Here is a 12,384-nt window from a genome sequence, read left to right on the forward strand (position 1 = left end):
GGATATCGAAGATGATTGACTGCCATCGTCGATGGTGACGACATCGTGATGTGACAGATGATGTATAGCCTATTTCAACTTGACTGGCACCACGCAGTAAAGAGCTGACCGGGCCATGCCAAGTGGTTTATTTCTTCGCTATAGCCTGCATAACCTATTTCAATAAATATGATATAAACAATGTACAGAATGCAAGAGAACAATGTAGACAGAGCTAAGATTTATACCAAAGCAGCGCAAAATGTCTAGTCAGAAATATATAATAAAAATTCTCTCTCAAAGTCGTATACAGTGCCTTGCAAAAGTATTCATCCCCCTTGGCGTTTCTCCTATTTTGTTGCATTACAACCTGTAATTTCAATTGATTTTTATTTGGGATTTCATGTAATGGACATACACAGAATAGTACAAATTGGTGAAATGAAAAAAATAACTTGTTTCAAAAAATGCTAAAAAATACATAACGGAAAAGTGGTGCGTGCATATGTATTCACCCCCTTTGCTATGAAGCCCCTAAATAAGATCTGGTGCAACCAATTATCTTCAGAAGTCACATAATTAGTTAAATAAAGTCCACCTGTGTGCAATCTAAGTGTCACATGATCTCAGTATATATACACCTGTTCTGAAAGGCCCCAGAGTCTGCAACACCACTAAGCAAGGGGCACCACCAAGCAAGCGGCACCATGAAGACCAAGGAGCTCTCCAAACAGGTCAGGGACAAAGTTGTGGAGAAGTACAGATCAGGCTTGGGTTATAAAAAAATATCCGAAACTTTGAACATCCCACGGAGCACCATTAAATCCATTATAAAAAAATGGAAAGAATATGGCACCACAACAAACCTGCATGGTGGTGGCAACATCATGCTGTGGGGATGTTTTTCCATCGGCAGGGACTGGGAAACTGGTCAGAATTGAAGAAATGATGGATGGTGCTAAATACAGGGAAATTCTGGAGGGAAACCTGTTTCAGTCTTCCAGAGATTTGAGACTGGGACGGAGGTTCACCTTCCAGCAGGACAATGACCCTAAGCATATTGCTAAAGCAACACTCGAGTGGTTTAAGGGGAAACATTTAAATGTCTTGGAATGACCTAGTCAAAGTCCAGACCTCAATCCAATTGAGCATCTGTGGTATGACTTAAAGATTGCTGTACACCAGCGGAACCCATCCAACTTGAAGGAGCTGGAGCAGTTTTGCCTTGAAGAATGGGCAAATATCCCAGTGGCTAGATGTGCCAAGCTTATAGAGACATATCCCAAGAGACTTGCAGCTGTAATTGCTGCAAAAGATGGCTCTACAAAGTATTGACTTTGGTGGGGTGAATAGTTATGCAAGGTATTTTTTTGGTCTTATTTCTTGTTTGTTTCACAAAAAATAATATTTTGCATCTTCAAAGTGTTGTGTAAATCAAATTATACAAACCCCCCAAAAATCCATTTTAATTCCAGGTTGTAAGACAACAAAATAGGAAAAATGCCAATGGGGGTGAATACTTTCGCAAGCCACTGTATTGACTCAAGGGTGTGAATACTTATGTAAATTAGATGTTTTATGGGTACTTAATTTTTTTAAACATTTTTTGTCATTTAGCAGACGCTCTTATCCAGAGCGACTTACAGTTAGTGAGTGCATACATTATTATTTATTTATTTTTATACTGGCCCCTGTGGGAATCGAACCCACAACCCTGGCGTTGCAAACGCCATGCTCTACCAACTGAGCTACATCCCTGCCGGCCATTCCCTCCCATACCCTGGACAATTGTGCGCCGCCCCATGGGTCTCCCGGTCACGGCCGGCTACGACAGAGCCTGGATTCGAACCAGGATCTCTAGTGGCACAGCTAGCCTTAGACCACTGCGCCACTCGGGAGGCACCCACTCGGGAGGCTTAATCATGATAGGACACAGGTTGACATCACCCAACCATAGATAGCTACAGTAGTTAGCTACTGCCATCAAGTTGTTGTTGTGTGAATATCATATTCTGCCTATTCCACCGTTTGTAGGATGCATACTGGTTTTTGAACATAGCACGGGAAAAGGGAATCGGGCACAATGTGGACATGGTGGACACATTTAAAATGTAGGTGTAGACCAGCGGTATTCAAAATCAACTGCAATGGGGTTGCCAAAATAAAACTATTAATCATTTAAAAAAGAGTACCGATTATTGTATGGGATCAATATACAAATGTTTATAAGAGAAAGATAACTTGAAGAATACAATTTGACTGAGTAAATGTATTTATTGGTTTATTTTAATTTTGATAAGAGATGAAAATGCAATGAATTTAAGGTTATTTATTGATGTAAAAATACAAATAAAAAAGTAGCGATTTTAAGGTTGTGTCATTAGATTTGGGGTGGGGTCACAATAAATTATTTTGGAAAAAAATGGGTGTAGACACATGATGTATTCGGAATTCTATGATCCGAACTTCATGATCATAATACAAAAACTGCATTTACATTTACATTTTAGTCATTTAGCAGACGCTCTTATCCAGAGCGACTTACAGTTAGTGAACTTGCCCCCCGTGGGAATCAAACCCACAACCCTGGCATTGCAAACGCCATGCTCTATCAACTGAGCTACATCCCTGCCGGCCATTCCCTCCCCTACCCTGGACGACGCTGGGCCAATTGTGCGCCGCCCATGAGTCTCCCGGTCGCGGCCGGCTGCGACAGAGCCTGGATTCGAACCAGGATCTCTAGTGGCACAGTTAGCACTGCGATGCAGTGCCTTAGACCACTGCGCCACTCAGGAATACATTAACTGTCAAGTCTAGACACGGCCAGAGAGAGGGAGACAGAGAGGGGGGAGAGAAAAGAGGGAGAAAGAATGAAAGACCAAGGGAGGGAGCGAGAAAGCGCTGCTGAAGAGATAGAGAGAAAAGAAGAGAGATTGAGAAAGACAGAAAGAACTGATGAGGAGATATGGAGGGAAGGAGAGAGAGATTAGGGAGGGAAAGAGTCTGTGTGCCACAGCAGATAGGGCAATTGCAATTCTCCCAGAAAGAGAGAGACAGAGATAGAGAGAGAACTGCAACGCATGTTCCCATTTCGTCAGCAGTTATGTTCAGGCTCTGAACTCATGATCCTCAGCCACACAGTATCAGATTAGAATAACTATTTCATAACTGTTGACGCATTCCCTCACGGGAAGCTCACGGCATTCCCCTCATATCTAGCTATAATACATTCTTCAATGGATGATCAATTGAAAAGGACTGTAGATTTAAAAGAGCTGACTTTTAAAGACTTTCCTTTGCACATCAAAACAACTTTTTCTGAAGAAAGGCATTTTTACCTGTGTGACATAACAGTACCGTATGTCTGTCTGTCTGTCTGTCTGTAATAATAATAATATGCCATTTAGCAGACGCTTTTATCCAAGGCGACTTACAGTCATGCGTGCATAATTTTTTTTGTGTATGGGTGGTCCCGGGGATCGAACCCACTACCTTGGCGTTACAAGCGCCGTGCTCTACCAGCTGAGCTACAGAGGACCGTGTAAGTGGTTTATACTGGAAACTTGTTATTAGGCTTGTTTTTGTCCTTTCAAGAGACACAGCTGAGAATACTGTACTCACAGAGCCCTACCTTAGAGCACACACAAAGAGACAGAGGATGAGTGCGTGTGTGAGAGAAGAAGGAAGAGAAGGTAGGTTAAAATGGAATGAGACCCCCCTAATATTCCACTCTTTACCATATCTATGTGTGTGTGTGTACGTGTACACTACCGTTCAAAAGTTTGGGGTCACTTAGAAATGTCCTTGTTTTTAAAATAACATCAAATTGATCAGAAATACAGTGTAGACATTATTCATATTGTAAATGGCTATTGTAGCTGGAAACGGCTGATTTTTTATGGAATATCTACATAGGCGTTCTCGCATAGAATAGCCTTAATTTCTCAGAACAAGAATAGACTGACGAGTTTCAGAAGAAAGTTATTTGTTTCTGGCCATTTTGAGCCTGTAATTGAACCCACAATTGCTGATGCTCCAGATACTCAACTAGTCTCAAGAAGGCCAGTTTTATTGCTTCTTTAATCAGCAAAACAGTTTTCAGTTGTGCTAACATAATTGCAAAAGGGTTTTCTAATGATCAATTAGCCTTTTAAAATGATAAACTTGGATTAGCAAACACAACGTGCCATTGGAACACAGGACTGATGGTTGCTGATAATGGGCCTCTGTACGCCTATGTAGATATTCCATAAAAAAATCAGCAATTTCCAGCTACAATAGCCATTTACAACATTAACAATGTCTACACTGTATTTCGGATCAATTTGATGTTATTTTAATGGACAAAACATTGCTTTTCTTTCGAAAACAAGGACATTTCTAAGTGACCCCAAACTTTTGAACGGTAGTGTATGTGTGTGTGTGTGTGTGTGTGTGTGTGTGTGTGTGTGTGTGTGTGTGTGTATGTATGTGTGTATGTGTAAGTGTGTGTGTGTGTGTGTGTATATGTATGTGTGTATGTGTGTGTGTGTGTGTGTGTGTGTCCAGACAGCTCTCCATCCTTACCATGTGTATAGGTGTGCTGGTCAGGTCCCTCTCTGTGACAAGTCGGTCCTGGTCAGTGACGTACAGTCCCTTCTGTGCCAGGGCCTGGATGATGGCGTTGTGTCCCAGCAGAGGTTTGACGGCATCGCTGCGGAGGATGAGGCTCCCCGCCCGGCAGTAGAGCTCTGCAGACAGCAGCAGGCATGCCACGGGGGGCTTCAGGTGCTCCTGGTTGTACTGGTCCCTGTAGAAGGGGTCCGCCAGCTCTTCTGGGACCGCATCTGTGGAGGGAGAGATGAGGGGTTAGTGTGGTGATACGATTAACATAGTTTCTCTGAAAGAGGGAGCCGGATTAGTTTGGGGATATGATAACTGTCATCTGGGGATGTGTCTGTGGAGAGAGTGGGTACGGGTAGAGCTGTGATGATAAACCCCAAATTATCGACACTTACCATACCGATCTCTTATCACAGGCATTATGATAAGTAGCCTATACTAGAGAAATGTGAAGTTTGAAATAAGTTAGTATGGGTGATTGTTAATGGGACAATTTGATGGCTACAACCATCAAAACTAGTAGTAGTAGTTTAAAGGATACTTTTTTAAAACTGTGGTGCACATTAATGTTATAAACTTAGCGTTCTATTTATCATTATCGCATCAATTCAGGCAATTTATCGCAATATGGATTTTTGTCCATTACGCCCAGCTCTAGGTATGGGTTAGTGTGTAGATTTCATAAACAGAGTAAAAGCACCCGTTTCTCTGGAGGGCATCTGTGGAGGATGTGAGGATACATTACAGTCAGCTCAATTTGGGTTGTGTCTGTGGAGAGAGGGGGAACAGGCTAGTTTGGTAATACAATAACTGACAATACAGTCATGACTGTACTGGCCCCTGCAGAATGGGTCCACTGTGATGGCAACAGGCGTGCCTGTGCGAGCCCCACTCTCCCATTGCACACATGCTTCTCTCACACACAGATCTTAGACCTTCTCCACTGACGGTGTGTTTAAGAGTGTGTGTGCATGTGTTAGGCTTGGGTGGTATATAAATTATTTCCAGCTCAGGAATCCAGCTACGCATTTGATTTGCTAACTTACTAGCTAAGTGGCTAGCTTGCAAGACTAAGCTTCTTGGTTACAGCAGAGACAATCAATCCCCTCCTGGATCAAGATTTTTTTTTTTATTACGTTTGTAAAGAAATAGCACCCCTTGTGTGCACTGACGGTAATATTGTATACACCGGTATGGTACCACCCAACCCTAGTGTGTGTGTGTGTGTGTGTGTGTGTGTGTGCGAGTGAGTGAGTGAGACAGAGAGAGGCTATTCTTTGTCTGTTGTCTGTTGACTCACATGCTACATCTGATTTACTTTATCTTTAAAATAGCCAGATACACACACACACACACACACACACAATAGACTTGTCTGCACTCAAACTCTGGGGCAAAAAGTACACCACTTTTTGCTCTTCTCTCGTGTGTGCCATCACATGATGAGTCAAGAGTTCCCGAGAGTGTTTTTGAGGCAGAGAAAGGGGCGGAGCGGGTTGAAAGTAGGGCTGGGAATTGCCAGGGACCTCACGATACGATATTATCACGACACTTGGGTGCCGATACGATATGTATTGCGATCCTCACAATTCTATATGTATTACGATTCGATACTGCAATTTTATTGTGATTTGATGTTCCAAACACATTGCTCTGTATATGTCTGCTGCAGAGAGACAAGAGAGCATGAGAAAATGTGTTTTGATTAGTCATGGAAATAAAAGTGCTGAAAACATGCTCACTATTTAAAGTGGAACAGACAGCATTTTAGCTAAATAAAATCTTATTAAAATCTGTTCATATACACCCCCAGGAAGAATATGACTTTTTTTTTTTTTACATTTTCTGTCATGCGAGTACTTAGATATTGTCATTTTCACATTTTCATAAATTCTTAGAATGTTTGGGAATTACGTATACTAAGGCATTTGGGAAAATTCTATAGCAATATAGAGTGGGAAAGCGGCCGTGCGTTTGGACAATTAACTGCAGTAAATAAAACCATCTGTCTCATCCAGAGTCGACGCAGACCGGTGCGCCATAGCCAATCAGCGCTACAGTAGGCCTTTATTTGCCACACAGGCCTGCCATCATTCACTTTGAATTGGACTGTGTGTTTACAGGCAGTTGCAACAGTGCGACTTAGGATCATTAGAACACACTCGCCAAAAGCCACAAAATAGACCTGAATGGATTTCTGCAAATATGTCAATACCACTTGGGAGTCCTCTTACATTTGGGAACTTTACAGTCCTATTGATCAAACAACCATGAAAAGGTGGGCTCTCTCTCCCTCAGTTATGCACATCAACGACAAAAAGATCAACAAGTAATGCTAGCCAGAGAAAGATGAGCTAAAATCTAATGAAGGAACATTAGATAAACCCTCTCAAACTTTTTCAGTTAGTTGGCCATCAAAATTGCACTGATAAACGATGTTGAATTGTATCCTACTCGTCCTTCTGCAGCTTGCCTGCCAACAATGCATGCTCGTCCCAACCAAGCACGCAAAGCTAACTGGCTAAAGTCGGCTAGCTTGCTAGCTACTTCCAGACACAAATGAGAGAACACCTTACTCTGAACATTTTACTCGCCCTAGCAGAGCTGGTTAGGCTGTTTACATGTTATCTAGAGCATTTGTGACTAACTATTACTTTCTTTGCCTATGTTTACTGACACCGGTCAGTTATATTCAGTGGGTGTTGCGTTACTAAATTCATCAGTTATTCTGCGCTCTGGCACACTGAGATGAGAGTGCTCTGAAATTGGAGTAGATAGCTAGAGTGAATTTGTGAACGCAAGCGATATACTAACTGGATAACAGTCATTCAAGTTCTTGCTAGCTAACCAAATGATACCTGCATCTCAAGCTGTGTGAAGTATTTGTTTACTAATCTATATAATATTGTCCAAAATAATATTGTGACATGTAACTGTATCGATTTCCCCCAATCCCTAGTTGAAAGGGTGTGTATGGGGTAATGAGGGTGTTTGTGGTGTGTGTGTGTGTGTGTGTTCCTGGTGTGCGTGGGGTCATTTCCTCTCGCCATGGCTGTGAATCACAGGTGCAAACAGGGGGAAACAGGAGACAGCGCAGGCATCTTAACCCTTTGACGCGTACGATCACATATTTGTGACCATTCTTGAGTGGTCCCTGCAGCGTACCATCGCAAATACGTGATTGGAACAGTAGTAACAGAACATATGATGCAACAAACACGTCTAAACAACATTGTTGTCTGAAAAGCACCTAAAATAAAAGGATTTCACAACTTTATTTCTAAATGTCACCTTTTATTGTAAAGGATAAATGCGAACTTCATCATCATATTTTGAAATTGACAAGTTGAAACATAGCCTATAGATAATTGGCAGGCAGCATGCCTTGGTTTGAGGCAGTGTGGGTTAACTGTCCTGTTGCTTAACAATCACATTTTGGAACAGTGAGTGTATTCTGACATTACGTGCATAAGAAAACTCACGCTGGGGGCGACCGTTAGAGATATTTGGAACTCACACGTGAAAAGGTTAAAGGTACAGCCCTCCTTTCCATTATCCTCCATCTAATAGTCCTTAATCCGTCCAATAGGCTTAATTTATTTTCGCCCGATTGAAAATCTATTCTTGAACCTACCCTAGACAAGGTCTACTCGGCCTGGATGGTAGACTGGCGAGAAGAAACAGGGATGTGCAGTGGACACTGTAGCCTACTTGTATGAAAGGCAGAGACGTGTACGCATACAATATATTTTTTACAGGGGGTAAAAAAATAAAAAATAATAGCCTAATTTTGATATTTTTCTGTGTATAATTTCCGACATAAGTGAGGACTCTTCATCCCCTACTCTGCCTATCAGTAAATTACATTTCTTCCAAGGAGGGTTCAGAAGCTAATTTCTAAGGTGTTTTTTTACCCAGAGAGATGAAGTGGGCTATTTAAGACAATGACGGGTGTTTACCACTCCAACAACCACTTAACAGCCAGTCACTTCAGCAGCTAGTCACAACAACTGTCTGTCCCCACTATAAAGTCCCCACACTGTCCCCACTCCCCACTATAAAACCACCTCATCACCCTGAGAGGGTGGACAAAAGCTCCTATGACCTCACATAGCCTCCTAAAACAGCAACAATACCAAAAACAGTCGTAACACGGTCTGCTACACATCTTTCTCTGGACGGTACATTACGCTTTACAATGTTAACAGACTCTTGCAATATAAGTGCTGCTAGAAGAAATAGTGCTATAAAGAACCAAACAGGGGTGTTATGGCTTGGTTCATATGGCCCTCAAATATTTTCTAGAAGATCAACAAAACACCTTTATTTTTAACAGTGTGGAGTGCAGATGCAACCTTTACAGAGTAAGCAGGTATTCGTTTTCCACAAGTTCATCAAAAGCTGCCGCGTCAAGGAAAACCTAGCTCCTTTGTGTCGACCATCAAACAGGAAATAGACAGGAAGTAGCTGTCACAGGAAGTCCAAACACGGGACCTGGAATATATCGACCGTTATCGTGCCGACCACAGGAAGTCGTCCAATTGGAGCACAGCACAGGGAGGGAACATTAAAGAATGTACACCAGTCAGCAACATTACTTTTCTGTTACTATGCAGTTATTACTTTCTTAGAAACCTGTGCAGCCTATATTGGCAGTTGATAATGTCTGATTCAAAACGTGGGCTACTTCGCTGAGAAATAACTTGATATATTTTAGCAGTGGCTTTCAGAGGTAATATTTTGGTTCAGTTGCTCACTATGTAAATTAATGTTGGACTACTTATTTTCCAATGCAGTACGAACATCAATTAAGTCAGATCAAAGCAGACCAGAGCTGTTGTCACTCACATTGATTGTGGCTGATGAATTCACACGTTATTAGACTAATGAGTGTTAGTGCCCAGAGCCAGTATGTAAAGCTGAAGCATCTTCTGTTGGTCCTTCCCTCGGGCCCAGTCCCCAGCCTTGAGGCCCCTGCATTGTGATGTAACTGAGACAAATGTTGTCACTCTGACTGGGTCTCTACCATGTCAACACACCACAGATGTTACAGAGATAGGAGAAGAGTAGGGTCTGTGGAGAGCACCATCTATAACAGCCGCTCACAAAGCATTTTAGACTCATGCATGCACACATTTTATTTTATTTTATGTTTTAACCCTATCCCAAACCTTAACCCTAATCTACTTTCACTTCACCCATAGACGTTTATCCCCCCCCCACCCCCCACCCCCCGGACAAACATTGAACACTGAAGTTAGACCGTGAGATCTTGTTGCAGAGAGAGAGACGAGAAAGAGAGAGAGAGCGCGAGAGAGAGCATTGGGACCTAGTCAGTGATCCTGTACAGACAGGAAAGCAGAAAACACAGATGCCTTTGGTCAAAATTAGTCATATTAGAGGAAAATATTTAGTGAGTGTGTATGTGTCCGTACATGCTCTTGTGATCACGCTTATAGTCCTTACCTGTGTGTAGGCTATATTTCAGTTGATCTACATCAGTGATCAGTATGCATTTTGAATGGGAGAGATTGTTTTTAATTTTATGCATTACGTGGGTCAAACTACTGTCAGAACCATAGTAACTAGACCCAACGTGGCTGTGTGTGTAAACTAAGACTTGGTTGATGAATTGGGCCACAGTTCTCATGGTGCTGGAAGGGAGCAGTAATGTGTGTCACCAGGAGGGACAGGAAAAAACAACCCAGTCCTGGTATGCTAATAGCCTGTAGTCCTCTACGGCAGAGTGGTGAGACGAGGGGAGCAGTTGACAGGGCTTTCCACCATAGAGAGCGCTTTCCACCATTTTATACACTTGAGAAAAGCTTACAAACGACATGCTGGAAACTATAGGAGGGGCTAGCTAGTCTATGTGCAGCAGGCTATAGCATAGTGTTGTGTGGCCATTGAAAGTGAGAATCCTTGGCCTCCAAGGCTAGCTATAGCATAACCCCTCTCTTGCTCTCTCTCTGTCCATTATTACTGTACACAGACTGAGCGGATGGTAGTGAAACGTCATTAGAGAGCTGGAGTCCGTCAACCTGAGCCACTGAGCCAGCCAGCTAGAATGACTGACTTTATAGGGCTGCTGCTGCCTACTGCCTCCTGGCCAAGGCCAAGCCTTTTTCCCCAACTACACTGGAGCTACCCTGGTAGCAGCCTCTAATATAGGCCAAGTGTTGCCCGTCATCCAGAAACAACTGGAAATGGTCCTCTGAATGTTTTCTGTTCAGAATAGATTCTATTCTAATTTCAACCACCCAGTGAAGTAACAACTGTGTTATTGTCAATGGTCAAATCACATGGATTGATCTAATTAAGCAATAAGGCCCGAGGTGGTGTGGTATATGGCCAATATACCAGAGCTAAGGGCTGTTCTTATGCACGACGCAACACAGAGTGCCTGGATACAGCCCTTAGCCATGGTATATTGGCCATATACCACAAACCCTGAGGTGCCTTATCACTATTATAAACTGGTTACCAACGTATTTAGAAGAGTAAAAAGTATTTGTTTGTCATACTCATGGTATACAGTCTGATATACCATGGCTTTCAGCCAATCAGCATTCAGGGATCAAACCACCCAGATCATAGTACTGTAGATGGTCCAACAACCTGTATAGGGCCATGTGGCCATTACTGTGAACATCAGGGACCAGCTGCAGTAGCTGATCAATCAAATGTCACAGACATCAATGCAGATGGGAGAATGAGTACATTATCAACAACAGCAACAGCGTCCTCTGCCGTGTTCATAACAGACAAATCTGAGATATTGGACAAATGCGCAACAGTTAGTCTGCCCATCACCTGCACTTCTCCTCAGACACAGACCGTCAATTAGAGCGCCCAAGTGTGACTAATTCAATTACTAATTAGCATGTTTAATTATCGCTCGTGGTGAAGATGATGTTTCAACAAGGCTATTGAGGTCAAATATCACATTTTTAACACAGATAAGACATGCTCTCTTGGACCATCGGGAGTATCGAGGTTAATTATGATAAACCCTCTGAAGATGTGCGCACTGACACAATTTGTCAAAATGTTGCATCAAATTTGACACATTTCCACCCCAATATTCAGAAAACTAAAAAAGGCGCCACCTACCTGAGCCGAAGGCTTTGGCCACAAGCCATGTCAAGCTACTGTATATTTTGGCCCTTGTGAAATCATAGTGATCAAAAGCCTTGATCGAGGGGACGATAAAGGTTCGCCTCAACCCCTTGGTATCTGCCGCATTACTCATCTTCACGCCTGGCTCGCTCGGCCTCCGTTACCGAGAGGGAGATGGTCAGTTAGCTCGTGGAATTCTACCGGAGGCAGATGACATCCCGTCCAAAGGAATTCGATGCAGCAAAAATGTTCTTTCCGTTCAAACTTTAAATGCGTTATCTAGCCGAATACCGACTGGACACCGATATAATTCCTCACACCCAGATGTGTTGTGGCTCCTTCCCACGGTCCTTACAAGTTAACCGTTTTTATTTCCATGTGTCGGATACTCTCAGTACGAGACGAGAATTCCAGCCAGGCAACTGCAGTAGTTTGGGGAATTTTCATCCATTGATTCCCTGACATTATCTTCAGGTTGCCAAGCATACAGTGGATATGTCTATCTACGAAACGGGTCGCGCATTTGCCCGACTTCTATTCGCAGGAATAGTTAAATTATAAGTTATAAGTTAACGGAAAAGGTTGTCCTTGTCCGGAATTGTTCTTCTTTATAAGTGTTTTTATTTTTTCCTCTCCCTCAATCTCGGCGGCGTCTCCCCTGCGCTTTTCCTGCCGCACTCCTCA

The 12,384-nt window shown here is 42.7% G+C and overlaps 1 protein-coding gene across 4 annotated transcripts in view; it reads right to left on the reverse strand.

Moving 5' to 3' along the window:
- camsap2b (calmodulin regulated spectrin-associated protein family, member 2b) overlaps nucleotides 1-12,384 on the reverse strand; it is a 59,645-nt gene extending 47,261 nt beyond the window's left edge. For all 4 annotated transcript variants that reach the window (XM_045224736.1, XM_045224735.1, XM_045224737.1 and 1 more), the window contains exons 1-2: nucleotides 11,695-12,384; nucleotides 4,546-4,805 (exon numbers count right to left, since the gene is read on the reverse strand). In XM_045224736.1, coding sequence (XP_045080671.1) covers nucleotides 4,546-4,805; nucleotides 11,695-11,833 — 399 coding nt within the window. In that variant the 5' untranslated portion in view covers nucleotides 11,834-12,384. The remainder of the gene's footprint in view (nucleotides 1-4,545; nucleotides 4,806-11,694) is intronic.

Source organism: Coregonus clupeaformis, chromosome 14, assembly GCF_020615455.1.
Source record: "Coregonus clupeaformis isolate EN_2021a chromosome 14, ASM2061545v1, whole genome shotgun sequence".
Taxonomy (NCBI): Eukaryota; Metazoa; Chordata; class Actinopteri; order Salmoniformes; family Salmonidae; genus Coregonus; species Coregonus clupeaformis.